This window comes from Saimiri boliviensis, chromosome 4, assembly GCF_048565385.1.
Source record: "Saimiri boliviensis isolate mSaiBol1 chromosome 4, mSaiBol1.pri, whole genome shotgun sequence".
Classification (NCBI taxonomy): Eukaryota; Metazoa; Chordata; class Mammalia; order Primates; family Cebidae; genus Saimiri; species Saimiri boliviensis.
This window is the reverse complement of record NC_133452.1, coordinates 78202980-78224595: the sequence shown is the minus strand read 5'-3', so window position 1 is coordinate 78224595 and position 21616 is coordinate 78202980. Positions and strand designations below refer to the sequence as shown.

At 36.7% G+C, this 21616-nt stretch overlaps 1 protein-coding gene across 2 annotated transcripts in view; it reads right to left on the bottom strand.

The window, feature by feature from the left end:
* MAP3K7 (mitogen-activated protein kinase kinase kinase 7) overlaps nt 1-21616 on the bottom strand; it is a 77064-nt gene that overhangs the window by 23855 nt on the left and 31593 nt on the right. Inside the window, exons 11-13 of one of the 2 annotated variants that reach the window (XM_010333781.3) lie at nt 20926-21055; nt 18204-18284; nt 2570-2634 (exon numbers count right to left, since the gene is read on the bottom strand). In XM_010333781.3, coding sequence (XP_010332083.1) covers nt 2570-2634; nt 18204-18284; nt 20926-21055 — 276 coding nt within the window. The remainder of the gene's footprint in view (nt 1-2569; nt 2635-18203; nt 18285-20925; nt 21056-21616) is intronic. The other variant, XM_010333782.3, reaches the window with a different exon arrangement.

The window sequence follows — 21616 nt, the reverse complement described above, 5'->3', positions numbered from 1 at the left end:
TGACAAACCATGTTTAAAAGTGAGTTGTATGTTGTAAGAATGCAATCTTTTACACCTATACTTATATCGTTACTTTTAATTAAGAAGCTTGCTTCATTTACTGTTCCTCTCAAATGATGGCAGCAGAAAAACAACCAATTTAATTTTAGTTTACAGATGGAAATTCTAAGTGATTTTGCTAAAATTATGTTTTGACTTAAGAGCCACAGTACAATCAGTTTACTTTCCTCGACAAGATGTAATGTTATTAAATTTTATTAGGAAGTCCTCTCTCTTCTCTGATGATTGTACTCAGTGGGCCATATTCTTTTCTTCATGCATTTCCATGACCAGAAAAAAAAAAGTTAAGTCTGAGCATCTGCCTAATCACGCTTAGCCAGACTTCAAAAACGATGATACCTTTGAATTTTGAAAACACATACTGTGAATACTTTTCTTCCTCAAATAAATATTATCTTTGTGAGTAATTAAAAAGATTTAATGGTTACTTACCACATACTTTTTGGGGAGAAATGTTTTCATAGTACATTAGGATTACTATTTGCCACTCTCACGCCAAGCTGAACATTAGGCATTTTAAGGTTATAACACTTAATTTTGAAAGAGTGGATCAGTTTTAAAATGTGGCTAGATAATGGTTATATATCACCTATTTCAGAACAAGTTTTCTTTTTTTCTTAAATTGCATTTTAGGTTTTGGGGTACATGTGAAGAACATGCAAGACTGTTGCATAGGTACATGCATGGCAGTGTCAGAACAAGTTTTACTGCCATATCAAACTCTCCCTCGCCCCAAATCTTTCAGAGTGGTCTATGACAATTCACACAAAGGACTGTCCCACAACCACAGTCGGCTTCAGTTCCAGCGCTTCACTACCTGAAGATATTGTGAATTAAAAGGGTAACAAACAAAATCTCAAATAATGTGGAACTTGTGAAGAAATAAGTAAGACTTGGTGTGGGAAGATCAGTCCTGAATTATGGCAACATTTTATTCTAGGTTCTACAGAAAAGCTTTCAAACTAGGAGCTGCTCCTGACATGTCTTAGGGCAAGCTTTTCATTCCTAGTCAAACACTTGGCTAGAAGTTCTCATAACTGGAATATCAATGGCAATAGTAAACAGAGTTTAAAAGGCTGAGCTCATCAAGCCTCCAAAGAATCAAAGCAAAGAGCAGATGTCAAACTATCTGTTACTATATGGGCTGATTAAAACTTTTAAGTATTTGAGGGGGAGAAAATGGGAAACTTCAGCCAAAAGTTCTGGGGTCTTACAAAAAGAGATATACTGAAAAAAACTATCATTAAATAATGAAATTGAGATTTAGAGTCACTAGTATCACAAGACATAAATTAATGTGTCTGTAAGTATATTTTATGTATATATGTGTTTATAGGGATTTAAGTTTGTGAAATAAACATACTTCCAGATATAAACAAAGATCAAAGCTATTCACCACATAAATATTTGAAGTGGGTTTTGTTAAGTTGGTTAAGTTGATGGATATAAAAGGTTTTCTTATTAATGACTACAAAGAATCTCCAAAATTTAAAGTACATTATAAAAATGATATAATAAAACATTTTTTTAGGATGACAAGTACTAATACATATTACCATAAATTACATCAAATTGTTTATAATATATAAATGCTAAAATTTTACAAGAATAGGGATCATGATATAATTTCATTACTTAATACTTAATAACTTAATAATAATTTAATTACTTCCATGCTGCTCTCATAAAATTTATTTTTGTACAGCTGAAAACAAACACTTCATACTCCTCATTCAGTTTACAGAATATATAATAAATTATGTATGTCAAGCATATTAATCTGAATAATACAGAAAAAACAATGACTGAGCTGCTTTTATATACCTGGTTAAAACTCTGCACTAGTCAGTAATAGCTTAAATTATAACACTGTTTGCATCATCTGCAAAGAAGCAGTGATAAAGAGACAATGGGAGTTTAGAGGAGGATCCAGAAATATAAACAACGAAATCTCAACAACTGGAAGAAGCCTTTTGTGAGTTTACACATTTGCTTAGTAAATGTTATCTTAAGGATATTTGACAAAAATATTAATCCAGTGGATATGCCAAGTTAAAAGATGTTAGAGTTCTCCAGGTATGCCAATGCCTTATGTGACCCCAGAGGAGTAGCATCTTACTGGGGAAATGCTTATTAGCCTCATTAGCAAAAAGGAGACACGCTAATGATTCACTTTAAAGGACATTTTAATGATAAACTGTTAAACTGTAAAATTGACTACTTGCTTATTAAAACATATATAAAAACCATATAACATATATACAGTGCTAATGAACAATTTACTTTTCCATGGCATTTAATAAGCCCACTTTCATAAATTGTATTTCAAGTTAAATTAACAATGGCACCTATGTCTTTTTCCCACTAAGTGTTTAAGTTCAGGCGCAATGAACTTCTCTATCACAACTTTAGGTCAACTCATAAAACCAATTTTGCAGAGTAGATTACAGTTAATTCTTGATTTCTGCCTAGTATTCTTCAAAGACAGAACAGTTGAGTGTTGTCTTACCTGACCAGGTTCTGTTCCAGTTACAGTCAAGTCTTGGACGGATCTACGTCTTGGCTGTCCGTTGCCTTTAAAAAGAAGAAAAAAAGTAAACTACTAAAATCTATTTAAACAGACAATACGGGTGTAATTGCTACAGCAGAAAGCTGGAATTTGTTGCTCCTTGGATCTATACAAAATGTTTGTGGGGAAAAAAAGTGAGTTTATTGCTAAGATTTAAAAAAAAAAAAAAGAGGAAAAGATATAAAGAAAGGAAGAGAAACAGCTGCAGTATTTTAACTCAAAAGTTGCTGGCCTACCACAGAGTATGTCCTAATACAATAACCACTCCTACCACATGAATAGCTGCTGAATTCTCTTCCACCATCTTCTGTCATGTGTTTAAATAGATGAATGCTTGGGGGCTGGGGCTGATGACGGCATCTATTTCAAGGGCCTTACGTTACAGTTTTTACAGCAAGACAGCTAGCAGGTTGTAAGACATAACTGACTTTAACTGGCAGCAATACCTTGTTCATTTCAGAACCTAAAAGATGCTTAGGCTTAAATTTGTTATATTGAGTCATGCTTACTTAATCCCCATTAGTTTGTGTCAGAATCTAGTAATTTATTATTTGTGAATAACAACTCTTAATTTCCTGCTGGATGTTGATAACTGTCACTCTGTTCTCAAATATACAGCTTGTTGAAATAGGCTATTTTGTTAATTCTGCTTTAGAAACTTCTATGCTAATAATTAATTAAAAAATCAATTTACGAAAGAATTCTACACGAGTTCTCAGCAAAACAATGAATTGAGCAATAGCTTCACTCAGCGCTTTCATCTGGGAATAAGACTGTTTATGCAGTTATCTTCTAACATGAGAGATCAGCTGTCTAAAAGGAAAACAACAAAATACTGAGTAACAGCTGATAAAATACTCAAAATTCTTTTGACTCTGAAAGCCGTATTATCTAATTTCTCAACTGGTGGGCAACACTTAGAACGTGTACTCAGTCTAATAGTAGTTTTTTGATTAGTAGACAGAATTCATTCTTAAAATTTTAGATTTCCAGAATCTTTTGTATAAACATCTTTTTAAAACCAATCAGCAATATAATTTAGTGCCTTAACCCACATGGCCCCATTATTATGCTGCAGATAAACTAAGAGGACCTAACAATGGAATAAGAATGTTTAATGCAGTAATATATGTGGGGAATATAAAAACAAATTTGTAACTCCTCTTGCAAATAAATGTAAGACATCATCACTTTTTTCCATTTTAAGCTATGTTTTAGAATTCTTTGCATAATTTGAATTCAAATTTACTTCAAATTTCATTTTATTCCAAAAGTTTCAGCTTTTCATTACAAATTAAAACAACAAACTGTGCATTTATTGAATTAGACCCACTAGATTACTTTTATGAATACTTTCAACTACCCCTGTTTCCCGAGGACAAAAAGGATCCCCACAACGATGACTAATAAGCAATTTTAGGCACATTTCATTCAACACACTCATTCTAAAATTAGCGGTGATGAGACAGGCTTGCAAAAGTGTCTGGAATTCTCTCTTCAGATTAGCAACACTGCAACATTTGTGAATCTGAGGAACCACCCAACACATGTGTCTATAAACCACTACATCACCATTGCAATAACAACAAAAACTGAACTCAAATTTAGGTGGAAGGACAGGAGAAAAGGGAAGTAAAAACTTTTAAGGAAGTAAGGTAAAGAAGAGCTGACAGTTAACAAATGCCGTAAAATGAGAAATCTTTAAGCTACTGCATGAGTCAAAGCAAGCAATATTAGGCAATGCATTTTAATTAGCACAACCATGGCAGAAACCATCTGGCAAATAGTTCAGACAAAGCAAAACAGGATTGCAATCAACAAATACTTGTTGCTCCAATATTAAATTTTAAGTCATAATTTAGAAATATGAATGTAAGAAAAATCAACCTCCTATTACTTCAAATGAAAATTACTGGGTGTGTTCTCAGTAAATTTGAAATGATTCTGAATTTTTTTTGCAACTGAATACTAATTCAGACATTCACTTATTTTACATTTTTTGGTGCTTTGATATGTACATACCTATATTATACATGGTAGTGTAAACGAAAAAGTAGTAGAAATGAGGACAACATGATGTAAACAGATGCCTGATCAAGGAATCTGAAACCTGCATATGCTATCCTGAGTATTTCATTCGGTAATGAATTCTAGAACGTTCGTGTCCTATAATAGAGAACAAATTACACTTTTTAGAATGACTTCTAAGAATACATCACGCTGCCAGTGCATACTAAATCTGCACTCCTGCCTCCCATAAAGAGAAAGCAACTTAGAGGGCAGTTCTGTTCTTTTTACAGTAATGTCATAGAGACAGAACCCACGTCTTCAAAAAAGTTGCTCTTTTAAGTACAACTGATTTCCTGAGCTGGTATTTAAAAGTCATCCTGGAGTTATCCCAGAGACGGCTGGCTTAGGTCTCAGATAGCTACTCCTATAATTTTTCTAATCAATTAAGTTCATAGTTTTTCTTGACTTACACTATTATTTTTCTACTTTTAAACTTCCGAAGACTATCTTCATGTAAAAATCAACACATGTTCCTGGAGACTTCTCTTAACCTAAATGTTAGAAATTTTGAGATTTGCAAGTTTTCAATATTATAAATCATGGGACACTCTTCTCTTCATGTGTAAAATACCCAAGATTTAAAAAATTGCATAGCATGATACAGTATTATATTACTGCTTCATGGTAAACTGAACATGTAATTTTAAAATATATGTTCTCATTTAGGCTGCCAAAGTTTCATATTCTTTTACTAATTTCAACAAATTCTGGTTCTTTTTTTTTTTTTTTTGAGACAGAGTTTCGCTCTTGTTACCCAGGCTGGAGTGCAATGGCGCGATCTCGGCTCACCGCAACCTCCGCCTCCTGGGTTCAGGCAATTCTCCTGCCTCAGCCTCCTGAGTAGCTGGGATTACAGGCACGTGCAACCATGCCCAGCTAATTTTTTGTATTTTTAGTAGAGACGGGGTTTCACTATGTTGACCGGGATGGTCTCGATCTCTTGACCTCGTGATCCACCCGCCTCAGCCTCCCAAAGTGCTGGGATTACAGGCTTGAGCCACCGCGCCCAGCCAAATTCTGGTTCTTTCATTGGAAAGGCCCATCATCTGGTTTATTTTCTTTCCACTAAATCAGCTTTATTAGGTTAGAGTTGAATTTTTTGGATTACAAAAAGTGATCTTGGTAGACTATACAATATGGCAGAAGGCCACCTAAATATTCATTATAAAGTCAGATTAGCTTTCCTATTTAATTTGCCAAAAATACAGAATTTTATTGAAAGTGAGGTGGCTACACATAGAAACTAGTACAGTACATCTTAATATAGTACCCCTTAGCTCCAGGATCCCTATCAAAGGCTAACAACTGTTACACTATCTGTGCTAGGTAAGAACTTGCCAGATCTAGAAAAACTCTATTCTTTATCTCATTGCCTCTTCATATTGGTGTGGCAGTAGTTTGAGGGAAATATTTAATAATTTACATGCTTCCAGTTAAAAGAAAGGTTTACAAACATTAGTTATCAACCAGCTCTTGAACCAAAAACAGTATTGAAAGAGAAAGCAAAATAATGCTCAGGTGTCCTTGAAAAGTATCTCTGCCTCCAGTTGTTTTAAGTATTCTGTAAAGCCCTCCCCGCCTAGGTAATCTATTTGCCAATACCTGACATTTGAAACTTCTGAAGGAGGGCAACAACATACAAGTATTAGATGCCTAACTACCCATCTATTTTTCCGTTAAAAAGTTTGGGCCTTTCTACATTCTACTTATTCCAATTTACTACTTATCATACTCTTGGTAAAAAACCAATATACAATAGAGCTAAACGTCCTTGACTGAAATTAAAAGCGAATACGCATTTTTTTTTTCAGTTAAGAGATCTAAATGTGGCTGAAATCATAAGGACACCTAGGTTTTTTTTTTTTAGCTTTAAGAAATATATTGCAAACAATAAATATCAATTAAATCCAGGCTCTTCAGGAAACAGGGCAAAAATCGTATATATTTCAGTAAGATCTGACTCAGAAACATTTGTATATTCATTCTTCCTTTTTCATATCCTTAAGAACAGTATGTGAATCCTCTTTCGTCAAGGCATTTTATTGCTCTTGAATGTTATGCCATATTATTTTAGGCTTAGAAATAACAAAAGGTATACTAAAGCAACACTGTTCAAGGTTGTCAAATTGAAGCACTTCAAGGCAACGCTCATCTACAGAATGGATTATTTTCAAGTACTTAAATGATATCAAGCATTATAATCTAATCTGAACTAAGAAACAATTCAGAATTGTCTATGATGATATAATAGCATCAAAAACCTTAATTTAGAAAATATTACTTTTGCATATCACATTTGGAAAACTCATTTTACTTTATAAAAGAAATCAAGTAGGTATAAACTATGAACAACAAATTTTATATTAGAGTAAAAGTGCAGAAGACTAATGTTTAATTAAATCTTTTACAGGAGGTAAGCATATATGCATATGACAGTATTTTTTTCCTAGTAGATTTCAGAATGCATTATAATCATTGTTGATTTCCTTAAATGCTGTAACTACTCACACAAAGACTGCAGAGCAGAACTGTCCATCTTCCATTATTGATGCTACAAGCATGAAAAAAATTCACTTTATTATTATCTTACTCTACAGGTAAAACTGGAAAAGCTTGTTCCTCTTTTTTGTAATATTTAGACATTTTACCTGTTCCTCTTTCACATTCCGATTTTTTTTGTTTGGTTGAAACAGAGTCCTGTTTTGTTGCCAGCCACTAGGCTGGAGTACAGTGGCACGATCTTGGCTCACTGCAACCTCCGCCTCCCGGATTCAAGCAATTCTCCTGCCTCAGCCTCCCGAGTAGCTGGGATTGACATTTGGATTTTTAAAAGAAATGTAAAATTTAAGTATTATTCTAATATCAGATGAACTGCATTAGAATGTATTATATAGTTTCACAATCACAATAATCTATTTCATTTGTGTATTTGAGATGAAGGTGGGTGAAAAATAGATTCTTGGAAGACTGGAGAGTGACAAAAACAAAATATGGGAGAAAGTAAAGAAAATTCAAGCAAAACAAAGATCTGTGTTCTTACTGCCCTTACTAAATCCTATAACGAAAAAAATCCAGAAAAACTTCAAGCATTGAATAATCTGCCACCCTTTCCTTATTCCTCAAATGTAAGTATAACAATCAGATGTACTGGCTGAAAGGAGAAAGGATATGCTTATTTATATGTTTAATTAAACTCAAGTTTTAATAAAAAACATTTAAGAAAATCTATTTCTTTTCTCAAAGTCCTGTCCAACTTATCAGCATGCAAATATATTAGAAAACTGTAGGTCTGGTCTTCTTTCACCTATCCTGGTAGCCACTGACGGTTTTTGAAGTGGTATTGAAATTCTCTAAGAAAAATCTAACTGACTCTGATCCCAGGACAGAAGATGCCGAGTAGGAGCAGCTCTGGATTGCAGCTCCCAGCGAGAGTGCAGAGGGTGAGTGGTTGCTGCATTTCAAGATGGATTTTTATTGCCCACAGACTAGGAGATTCCCAGGTGGAGGAGCCCCACGAGTCTCCAGTGAAGCTGTTTCGGCCAGTGTGGCCATTTCGGCCGGTGCAGAGGGTCTCTGCACAAAAAACACGGGTCCAGGCGCTGTTTCAGCTGGCAACTGGAGTGCCTGGGAGACAGAGTTGCCTGTTCAACTGATGAAAAGGTGACTGAAATAGGGAGCCAGGCCAAGAGATTCCCGGGTGAAAAAGTGCCACGAGTCTCCAGCACGGCTGTTTTAGCCAGCCCAGCAGATTGCCACACAAAATCTCACACAAATCCGGGCAACTTTTCAACTGGCAACTGGAACGCCTGGGAGACAGCTTGCCCATTCAACTGGAAAAAAAGGGGACTGAAACAGGGACCCAGGCCAGGAGATTCCCAGGCAAAAAAACGCCAGAAGCCCCTAGTGCGGCTGTTTCAGCTGGCGCAGCAGGTCTCCGCACAAGAACTTACACAAATCTGGGCACCCTTTGAACTGGTGACTGGAAAGCCTGGGAGAACAGAGTAGCCCATTTAACAGAAAAAGAAGGGGTCTGAGGCAGGGAGCCAGGTGATCAGGCATGGCTAGTCCCACCCGCATGAAGACAAGCAATCTGAAATGCTCTGGATAGAGTTTCCCAGCAAGTACAGCTGAAGCCGGGACGGTCCAGCTCTGTGGGAGAGGGGTATCTGCCATTGCCAAGGCAGTCGTAACTATACCCCTATAAACAGGACTGCAGGGAGGTTCACAGGGCAGCTGGGCGGAGCCCACAGCAGCTCAGCAACGCCTCTGCTGGCAGACTGTGACTAGGCTGCCTCTTCGCTGGGAAGGGCACCCCTGAAAAAAGGCAGCAGCACGACAGAAACTTAGAAATAAAGCCCTACCATCCCAGGACAGAGCACCTGGGAAAAAGAAGGCTGTTATGGGTTCTGCTGCAGCAAACTTAAACATACCTGCAGCTCTGAATGGAACAACAAAGCTCACAGGTTAGCACTTCAACTCCTATAAAGGACAGACTGTTTCCTCAAGCAGCTCCCTGACCCCCATATATACAAAGAGTCACCTACCTCAGACTGACATCTAGTAGGTACCCTTCTGGGACAAATATAGCAGAAGAAGAAACATGCAGCAACCCTTACTGTTCTGCAGCTGCTGCAGGTCAGCCCCAGGCAAACAGGGTATGGAGTGGACCTCCAGCAGTCCTACAGCAGAGGGGCCTGACTGTTAGAAGGAAAACTAAGAAACAGAAAGAAGTAACTTCATCATCAACAAACAGGATGTCCACTCAGAGATCCCATCTGAAAGTTACCAACTACAAAGACCACAGGTAAATAAATCCACAAAGATGGGAAGAAACCAGCGCAAAAAGGATGAAAACACCCAAAACCAGAACACCTGTCCTCCTCCAAGAGATCACAACTGCTCACCAGTAAGGGAACAAGGCTGGATGGAGAATGAGTCTGATGAATTGACAGAAACGGGCTTCAGAGGGTGGGAAATAAGAAACGTCTCTAAGCTAAAAGAACATGTTGTAACCCAATGCAAAGAAACTAAGAACCCTGAAAAAGGTTTGACGAAATGCTAACAAGAATAAACAGGTTAGACAAGAATATAAAAGACGGAGCTGAAAAATGCAGCACGAGAAATTTGTGAAGCATACAAAAGTTTCAGCAGCCAAACTGACCAAGCAGAAGGATATCAGAGGTTGAAGATCAACTCAATGAAATAAAACGAGAAGGCAAGATTAGAGAAAAAAAGAGTAAAAAGAAGCAAACAAAGCCTCCAAGAAATATGGGATTATGTGAAAAGACCTAATCTACATTTGATAGGTGTATCTGAATGTGATGGAGAGAATGAATCTAAGCTGGAAAACACTCTTCAGGATATTATCCAGGAAAACTTCCCCAACCTAGCAAGGCAGGCTAGTATTCAACTCCAGGAAATATAGAAAACACTACAAAGATATTCCTCAAGAAAAGCAACCCCAAGGCACATAATTGTCTGATTCACCAGAGTAGAAATGAAGGAGAATGCTAAGGGCAGCCAGAGAGAAAAGTCAGGCCACCCACAAAGGGAAGCCCATCAGACTCCCAGTGGATCTCTCAGCAGAAACCCTACAAGCCAGAAGAGAGTGGGGGCCAATATTCAACATCCTTAAAGAAAAGAACTTTCAACCTAGGATTTCATATCCATCCAAACTAAGTTTTATAAGCTAAGGAGAAATAAAATCCTTTAAGAACCAGCAATTACTCAGAGATTTCATCACCAGCAGCCCTGCTTTACCAGAGCTCCTGAAAGCAGCACTAAACATGGAAAGGAACAACCAGTAGAGCCACTCAAAAAACGTACCAAGTGGTAAAGAGCATCGACACAATGAAGAAACTGCATCAACCAACAGGCAAAATAACCAGCTAGCATTAAAACAGCAGGATCAAATTCACATGTAACAGTATTAACCCTAAATGGTAAATGGACTAAATGCCCCAATCAAAAGACACAGACTGGCAAATTGGATAAAAAGCCAAAACCCATCAGTGTGCTGTATCCAGGAAACCCATCTCACATGCAAGAATACACATAGGCTCAAAATAAAGGGATGGAGGAAGATTTACCAAGCAAATGGAGAGCAAAAAAAAAGCAGGAGTTGCAATCCTATTCTCTGATAAAATAGACTTTAAACCAACAAAAATCAAAAGAGACAAAGAAGGACATTACACAATGGTAAAAGGATCACTGCAACAAGAAGAGCTAACGATCCTAAATATATACACACCCAATACAGGAGCACCCAGATACATAAGGCAAGTTTGTAATGACATACAAAGAGACTTAGCCTCCCACACAATAATAGTGGGAGACTTTAACACTCCACTGTCAATATTAGATAGATAAACGAGACAGAAAATTAACAAGGATACCCAGGACTTGAACTCAGACCTGGACCAACAAAACCTAATAGATATTTACAGAACTCCTCACCCCAAATCCACAGAATATACATTCTTCTCAGCACCACATCACACCTACACTAAAACTGACCACATAATTGGAAGTAAATCACGCCTCAGCAAATGCAAAAGAACAGAAATCATAACAGTCTCTCAGACCACAGTGCAATCAAGTTAGAACTCAGAATTAAGACACTAACTCAGAACCACACAGCTTCATGGAAACTTAACAAATAGCTCTTGGATGTTGACTGGATAAACAATGACATGAAGGCAGAAATAAAGATATTGTTCGAAACCAATGAGAATAGGACAACATATGAGAATATCTGGGACACATTTAAAGCAGTGTCTAGAGGAAAATATATGGCAATAAATGCTCATATGAGAAGCAAGGGAAGATCTAAAATCGACATCCTATCGTCAAAAATGAAAGAGCTAGAGGAGCAAGATCCAAAAAACTCAAATCCCAGCAGAAGACAAGAAATAACTAAGATCAGAGCAGAACTGAAGGAGACAGAGACACAAAAAACCCTTCAAAAAACCAATAAATACAGGAGCTGGTTTTTTTTTTAAAACAACAACAAAATAGACCACTAGTGAGATTAATAGAAAAGAGAGAAGAATCAAATAGATGTAATAAAAAACGATAAAGGGGATATCACCACAGATTCCACAGAAATTCAAACCTCCATCAGAGATTACTACAAACAACTCTATGCACATAAGCCAGTAAACCTGGAAGAAATAGATAAATTCCTGCACACTTGCATCCTCCCAAGCCTAAACCAGGAAGAAGTCAAAACCCTGAATAGACCAATAACAAAGGCGAAGTTGAGGCAGCAATTAATAGCCTACCCACCTAAAAAACCCCGGGATCAGATGGGTTCACAGCTGAATTCTACCAAACACACAAAGCAGACCTTGTACCACTCCTGAAATTATTCCAAACAATCCAAAAAGAGGGAATCCTTCCCAAATCATTTTATGAGACCAACATCAGCCTGATACCAAAACCCGGCAGAGACTCAACAAAAAGAGAAAACTTCAGGTCAATATCCATGATGAACATAGATGCAAAAATCTTCAATAAATACTGGGAAACTGACTGCAACAGCACATCAAAAGCTTATCTAACACAATCAAGTAGGCTTCATCCCAAGGATGCAAGGCTGGTTTAACATACACAAGTCTATAAACGTAATTCACCACATAAACAGAACCAAAGATAAAAAACACATGATTATCTCAATAGATACAGAGAAGGCCTTTGAACAAAATTCAACAGCCCTTTATGCTAAAAACCCTCAACAAACTAGGTATCCACGGAACATATCTCAAAAATCTTAAAACTATTTAGGACGAACCCACAGCCAATATCATACTGAATGGGCAAAAACCGGAAGCATTCTCTTTGAAATCTGGCATTAGACAAGGATGCCCTCTCTCACCACTCCTATTCAATACAGTACTGGAAGTTCTAGCCAGAGCAAGCAGGCAAGAAATAAAGGCTATTCAATTAGGGAAGGAGGAAGTCAAATTGTCTGTATTTACAGACGACATGATTGTATATTTAGAAGACCCCACTGTCTCAGCCCCAAATCTCCTGAAACTGATAAGTAGCTTCAGCAGAGTCTCAGGATACAAAATCAATGTGCAGAAATCACAAGCATTCCTATATACCAACAACAGACTTAAAGAGAGCCAAATCAAGAATGAACTGCCATTCCTAATTGCTACAAAGAGAAGAAAATACCGAGCAATAAAACTAACAAAGAATGTAAAGGACCTCTTCAAGGAGAACTACAAACCAGTGCTCAGTGAAATAAAAGAGGAAACAAACAGATGGAGAAACATTCCATGCTCATGGTTAGGAAGAATCAATATTGTGAAAATGGCCATACTGCCCAAAGTAATTTACAGATTCAACACTATCCCCATTAAGCTACCAATGACCTTCTTCACAGAACTGGAAAAAAACACTTTAAACTTCATATGGAACCAAAAGAGAGCCCGCATAGCCAAGTCAATTGTAAGCGAAAAGAATAAAGCCAGAGGCATTACACTACCTGACTTCAAACTATACTACAAAGCTACAGTAATCAAAACAGCATGGTACTGGTACCAAAACAGAGATACAGACCAACAGAACAGAACAGAGGTCTTGGAGGTAACGCCACACATCTACAACCATCTGATCTTTGACAAATCTGACAAAAGCAAGCAATGGGGAAAGGATTCCCTGTTTAATAAATGGTGTTCGGAAAACTGGCTAGCCATGTGCAGAAAGCAGAAACTGGACCTCTTCCTGACACTTTACACTGAAATTAACTCCAGATGGATTAAAGATTTAAACATAAGACCTAACAGCATAAAAATCCTAGAAGAAAACCTAGGCAAAACCATTCAGGATATAGACATAGGCAAGGACTTCATGACTAAAACACCAAAAGCTCTGGCAACAAAAGCCAAAATACACACACGGGACCTAATTAAACTCCAGAGCTTCTGCACAGCAAAAGAAACAATCATTAGAGTGAACCGGCAACCAACAGAATGGGAATAATTTTTTTGCAATTTACCCATCTGAGAAAGGGCTAATATCCAGAATCAACAAAGAAATAAAACAGATTTATATAAAAAAAAAAAAACAAGCCCATTCAAAAGTGGGTGAAGGATATGAACAGACACTTCACAAAAGAAGACATATATGAGGCCAACAAACATATGAAAAAATGCTCATCAGTGGTCATTAGAGAAATGCAAATCAAAACTACATTGAGATACCATCTCTCACCAGTTAGAATGGCGATCACTAAAAAATCTGGAGAGAACAGATGCTGGAGAGGATGTGGAGAAATGGGAACTTTTTTTTTTTTTTTTTTTTTGAGACGGAGTTTCGCTCGTTACCCAGGCTGGAGTGCAATGGCGTGATCTCGGCTCACTGCAACCTCCGCCTCCTGGGTTCAGGCAATTCTCCTGCCTCAGCCTCCTGAGTAGCTCGGATTACAGGCACGTGCCACCATGCCCAGCTACTTTTTTGTATTTTTAGTAGAGACGGGGTTTCACCATATTGACCAGGATGGTCTCGATCTCTTGACCTCGTGATCCACCCGCCTCGGCCTCCCAAAGTGCTGGGATTACAGGCTTGAGCCACCGCGCCCGGCCGGGAACACTTTTACGCTGTTGGTGGGAGTGTAAATTAGTTCAACCATTGGGGAAGAGTGTGGCGATTCCTCAAGGACCTAGAAACAGAAATTCCATTTGACCCAGCAATCCCATTACTGGGTATATACCCAAAGGATTATAAATCATTCTATTATAAGGACACATGCACCTGAATGTTCACTGCAGCACTTTTCACAATAGCAAAGACTTGGAACCAACCCAAATGTCCATCTATGATAGACTGGACAGGAAAAATGTGGCACATACACGCCATGGAATACTATGCAGCCATAAAAAACAATGAGTTTGTGTTCTTTGTAGGAACATGGATGAACCTGAAAAACCATCACTCTGAGCAAACAAGAACAGAAAATCAAACACCACATTTTTTTACTTATAGGCGAGTGTTGAACAATGACAACAAATGAACACAGGGAAGGGAACATCACACACTGGGGTCTGTGATGGGGGGAACTAAGGGAGAAACAGTGGTGGGTGGGGAGTTGGGGAGGGATAACATGGGGAGAAATGTCAGATATAGGTGACGGGGAGGAAGGCAGCAAACCACATTGCCATGTATGTACCTATGCAACAATATTGCATGTTCTTCACATGTACCCCCAAACCTAAAATGCTGTAAAATATATATTTTTTTTAAAAAACTGTAGGTCAAATAGTCTAAATACTGGGCAAGAAACTTCCGTATTTACATTTAGTTTGCTAAGGAAGCACACTATTTGGCAGGACCTTCTCTGCAAAGGAAGAGTCAGCAAAATGTCACATATTCTATTGGTAATTTGCTCTTAGTTGCGTTTCTTCCCTGGTATAGCTCACTCTCTTAAGGTCAGATGGACAGTGGAAAGAAGAAAGGGTTACCATACAAAAGTTTCCCAATACTTCTTTAGAGCCAGGAATAAGGTAGAAGAGGTATAAAAAATGATACAGTCTGACCTACAGGGAGTCTTAAGGTATTAAAAGTGAATTTCTATATGACCTGAGAGACTAAGTTGATAAATATTGCTGTTAGCTAAGTTGCTTTTTCTTCCACATTTGACTGATGGCATTGTATACAGATTTTGAAGAGCAAGCAAAAAATAGGATTACAAGATTAGGGTCTTTGCATTTCTTTATCTATGACCAGGTTAGACATTTTAGTGGCTATAAAGATGCATATGTAAAACTTTTTTGTGATGCTTGAAGGAATGCTCTTATTAAGAGAAGTAGTTCATTCCAAGAAGTCCATTAGACTCAGTATATTGCACTTGGCCAAAAGGAAGTATTATTGAAACTACTTATCCATATAAATAAGATTTTTAAAAAGCTGTATTTTAAAAAAATGCTTACAATTGGGTTTCAATGCTAATGAAACACACCTTGATGATATCAAGAAGTATTTGCTAATACCATAAAGCTTATGGGAAATTCACTTAGAACAAAAACATTCTAGAAAGTATTAAGCAGTTTTGGAAATTAAGTATCATCCTCCTTTATAGTTAAAATGACATGTAGCAAATTTGAGATATTCCCAAAGGGTAGGTTGTATTTTTATATTTAATTTAAAAATATTATCTATGAGCACATTCGTGATTGGCTTTTATGTCCACTAGCGTCAATTCCACAGCTTGTATTCTTGTATTAAAGAAAGTGCAACTGATTAAGTTAATATTTGATATCTGGGGAGGAAAAGCCTAAAAAGAATATTTAATAAAAGATATTACTGAATAATATTTTCATCTGAATAGCACCGCTGCTCTGGCAATTAAGAGAATTAAGGTTACCTGATTCCATAAAGGCCCAATGTCATAAAACAGGATCTCCCTGGATGAAGACCTCTCCTTAATGTGAACACCAAGAGAAAGCAAGAAGAAATTACTCTAGCTTCTCTGACTTAAACAAAAGAACAAAAATGGATGTGATTTGGAGTCAGAAGATCTGGGTAGGGGTCCTGGCTATATGATTCTGGAAAAATAACCAAACATCATCAGATCTAAGTTCTTCATCTGTTAAACAGCTATGATTCCATCTCATAATCTAGTTATAAGGTTGTCATGAAGGTAAAATAAGATGCACTTTAAGCTACTTTGTAGGCCATAAAGACATGGAGGTTGCAGTGAGCTGAGACGGCATCATTGCACTCTAGCCTGGTGACAGAGTTAAGACTCCGTCCAAAAAAAAAAAAAAAAAAAAGAACATCTAATCAGGGGTTTTCAGCCTCAGCACTGTTGACTTTTTGGGCTGGATCATTCTTTGTTGCCGGAGATTGCCTCGTACACATCAGGATGTTTAGCAGCATCCCTAGTCTCTGCCCACTAGATGCCAGAAGGACCTGACAGCTGTAAATTATTACTCTTTCCTTATTCCCCCCCCCCCATTATCTTGTATAGTATTGGCTATACTGCCATATATAAAATCTATTCTTAATGCTTAGTCATAAGATTATACTGTCATCTGTCTAAATTTTCCTGATTCCCTCAAACATTTAAGGGAATTACAATTCAGCAGTATGTAAGTTTAAATGATTCCACTTCTTTAAAGCATTAGTTCCTTATACACAGTACCTTTCAGCATGGAGGTAAAATGATCTCAAGTACTTCGTTGATTTCTAAAGCAGTCCAGATTCAATAAATAAAAAGTACCATGTGAAAAATGAATTAATTCTATTCTTTGAGTAGCAATAGTGATGATGTTTTAAAGTAAGAAAACACTTTGATAACCAAGGAAAAATTAGTTTCGTACAGACAAAATGACACCTAAGAACTGTATAATTCTTATTTTTGTATGCTAGTTCCTCGCCAGTAGAGATGCTCAATAGTCTTGTTCATTTACTTAACATATTTATAAACACTACGTTAATGTGCTTAATATGTGAAGCACTGAACCAGCAACTGCTGATACAATCAATAATAACCATCACCAACAAAAAAATAATGCCCAAAGATATGGTTTTTATCCTCACGGTTTTCAGTTTAGTAGAGGAGAAAATAACCAGTAAGTATTCAATTACGATATAAACACTGTGAGGATGAATTCTTCATTCTTACACTCATGAATGTGTGTGGAAAGTATGTATTTCCTTATTAAGATTTTGGGTAAAGAGGTAGAGAAAAACCTAAAGCAGAGGGATAAAGAAATTATCATTTTGATAACACATACTAATCAATACTGAAGGTCAATAGGCCATTTAAGTTTCTATTAAAAATGGTAACATATTCATTAATAAAATGATCACCATAAAAATAATGCAGTTTACCAATTTTAGACACTAAAGTACCATGTGTAAGTTAGGTATAAAAACATGTAATTTATAAGATTTTCCTGATGATACACAAAAATTAGAATTGACCATTTATTTTACATGATTCTTTGGCAAGATACCCTGCAAAACAGCATATCTCATTTAGTTGACTTATCGTTTTCAAGGTAAAGGCAAAATGATATGTAGCAACTTTCTTCTCTCAACTTCATATTCACTTGCTTCCAACAGAAAGGCTGGGATAGAAAGTCTAGTGGGAACCCAAAAAGCAGTAACTGAGGAAGGAAAGGAGCCAAGGAAAGTAACAAATTTTAATTAGTTGTTTTCTCTTTCTGTTGGGTGCAAAAAAGGTCTAGGTTTAGCTCATGTGCTCACTTAAAAGTAGAGAGGAAGTTGGCCGAATTCTGGGTTAGTGTTCTTTCTTCTGCAAACAGGTTTACTTTTGCTTCTATTTTATCCTCATTTATTGCAGATCAGAGGTATCTTTTCAAGACTGCTTCAGAATAAATGTAGTTTTTCAATCTGTCTCTCTAATTACTGCATGCAAGGTATCTATTTTCATGTCTTGTAAAAATTGGAGCAAGAAGCATTTTACAAGTACCAGGGATCATTATTCCGTTTCCACAGCTATTAGACCAACTCAGATGGTCTATGATACCTGATATGACGATCTCAGGGACATCCAGAATGTTGCCAAATGAAGCTGTTTTACGGTGGCCCCGTTTAGGCTTGGAATAGGCTGCAAAAACACATATATACAGTATACATGCAAACAACCACAAACAGTAACACAGAAAATGATTAACTACAAAAATAGACTCATTTCAAATAGTTTATGTTAATAACATTTCATGCAGAATGGCATGCAGAACTACCTAACTTTTCAACCATGCTCAGAAAAGGCGAGATTAAAGAGCAAACAACTACCAAATACAAGATGTTTTACACACTGGTTTTAATTAGCAGAAAAAAAAATAAAAAGAATGGAGACAAAGCTGCAGGGTAATGAGGAAGCAAAATTTCTAATATATTCATAGAAACAGTCTACCTAACTGAAATCACTGTCATGTGACAGGGGTGGGGGCGGGGATGACGGAGGAGAGGAAGAAAGGCGTTAAAAAGTAAGTTGCCATATTGTTTTAATTAAACATAGGAATATATGTTCAAGTTAGGTGTTTCTTGAAGTATGCTATAAAGTAAAATTCAATTATTAAATAACAATTATTGAATCAAAGTGTGAAATATATATGCTTTTGTAGTTATACATATTTCTATTAAACGAAATATTTACTATATTTTACAAAGTTTAGGGTACATTCACAGTAAACACAAAGTCTGTCGAAAGGCTGGAAAATATGAATCTTTCCAAATAAGACAATTCATGAAAAAAATGTAAATTGTGTAAAACTCAAAGGATGTACGATAGTATTTGTTCCACATTTAGGCAACAAAGACAGGGTAATTTCAATGTATGTGGTTATCCTAGAAAACTTCATTTCTGTAAATAATAATAAAAAGACAAGTGCTCAACTAGAAATACGATATGAGCAAAGACATGAAACCATTATTATAACAAGTTTCAGTTTTGACACAGGAATTAGTATGTGGCAGATCTATCATGAATAACATCCTTGAAGTGAAAAGGGTTCCTCAAAGCGTGAAGGTATGTCCCTGTGAGTTGGGTTCATCTGACACTACACTTGAGACGACCCTGTTCTAAAGAAATGTTTGTGACTCATGGAGACTCATGGGCCTGTAAGTGGCTGGTGACTTCTACTCAACTTGATAGTTTCTGAAGACCCATCTGTGGCAGACACAGCTATCTTCTGCCAGAGTCTCTATTCTTCCCTTCTCTTTTAGCAACAGTACTCTTATTTGGGACAGAAAAGTTACCGGAGAAAAGATGGCAGATCTCCTCCTCCCTTGGAGCTATGTGTAGCCATTCAACCATGTTACTCTGACCAATGACATGTGGACGTAGTTAGGAGAGATGTCTGGGAATGTTCCTTCAAAGAACCTGGATGACCATTTGCCCTACCCCCATGTCTTCCTTCCTGCTGCCTGGAATGCAGAAGTGATGAAATGGAACTTTAACAGCCATTTTGGACCACAGGATAACTTTGAGAATGAAAGCTACACAACAGGGATTATGGCACAGAAATAGTAGACCAGCTACCTGAAGATCACAGAGCCCACTAGCTCCAGACTTGTTTATGTGTGAAAAATAATGCTTATGTGTTATAGACACTATTATTTGGGACATTTTGTCATATCTAATGGATTCTAATTCTAGCTGATAAAATCAATGATCTTGCTTAGTTGAAGACAAGTATAGCATGATGGTCCATCTTGACAACTTCTTTCTGAAATGAGCTCCACACACAATGAGAATATTCTATTTAGAAAAAAACCAAGTAAGTGAAAAAAAGACCTAAAAAATTGGTGAGCTAAGTTAAAAAATATGCAAATACACATGGAAATAGACATTTATACACATATATAGTTAAAAGATTAGGAGTAAATACACAAAAATGTTGTGTTTTTCTCTGAGTGGGGTAATTATGTACATTTTTTTGGCTTGTTTATATTTCCACATTTTCCAAAACAGAAATGTGTTTACTTTTATAATCAGCTTCCCTCCATCCCTGTAAAGAATCAGCAAAAAACCAACAAAGTCCAAATTAAACCAGCACTGCTAAAGTGAAACCTGGTCAGAAAAGAAGGTTGTCAGTTTACTTAGGTAACAAAACATGTAATTGTTTTTGTGCTGACCAGTTCTTCCATGATTAATAGTTTTAAGAACTGCAAAATGGAATTTAAATGGTAGCTTTTTCAAGATCCAATAAAATTATGATCTCTTATTTCACAATTTAAAAAAATTAACAACCAGCTCAGCTATTTTTTTTTTTTTTTTTTTTTTTGCTACTGGAGTGAAGGAGGAGACAGAAAGTCAAATCATACATGGATCTAGACTACATTTTTCTGCTAAATTGAAAGCAAAATATTTGCTATTATTTGAATTCAGCACAAATATCTAGTAGTATCACTCAAAATCTCCAAAATATTCTGGTTTGGCAGAATTTCAATTTCTCACTTAGACTTTCAACTCATGCTTGAGCAGAAACGATTACATTTGATACAATTTGTAAATGAGGAAGGTATATTTTCTAATCCAAATAATTTTACAGGTCATACCTTCCTTATTTGGAATTTGAGATAAATGTGTAAATTACTGCTAGAAACTTAGGAAATTATATTGCAAATCTACTTCCTGCTTTTTAAAAAAATGTAAGACAGGCACAAAAACCTGACAACTGAAACTACCATGCCAAAAAGGCTTATATACATTTTTAATCTTTTAACTTGTGGTTCCTTTTTACCTGTGGTTGCAGCAATTCTAGCTTCTATTTCAGACATGTCAGCACTCATCCTCTTGCCCTCCGAGGTTGGAGGCAAGCTCTCCACACTGCTCCCACGGGAGGCTCCCAAGCTTAAACGTCCAGATTCACTCTGTTAAAATTACAGGTCAATCTGAATTACTGAAGTTCTTTAGATTTGACAATCTTAGGCAACCTAAAAGGAGGAATATGCCAAGTGGGTTCTGATGGATTCTGTTCTGCTCTGAAAGGAGAGGGAAGTTTGCATGAGAGGGAGCTGCTGGGGTAAGGGAAAGCAAGCTGCCTTTATGAAAGGGCAGCCACTAGAACTGGGAGCTAAAAGCCCCAATTATTTGTTAACCTAAATGCCTCGAGCAAAATGAATAAACATACTCCTTGAAATATTTTTAAAATTAACAATGGCAAAAATATAATAAATTGAACAGCATGAAATGATAGACTTAGGAAAACTCCTCTAACTGCATAGAGCAGCCAAAATATATCCATTTAACATTTTTAACCATCAACCATTACATTTAGGGATTATTACACAGAGGGAGTTAGAGTTGGCAAAGGTAGCAATCATTAGAAGGAAAAACCAATTTGGTAATAAATGGTAGGAGAATCTCATTCATGTCTGTATTTGTAAGCTCATCTGTATGTTTCAAGAATAATAATCAGGATTTATAAAATA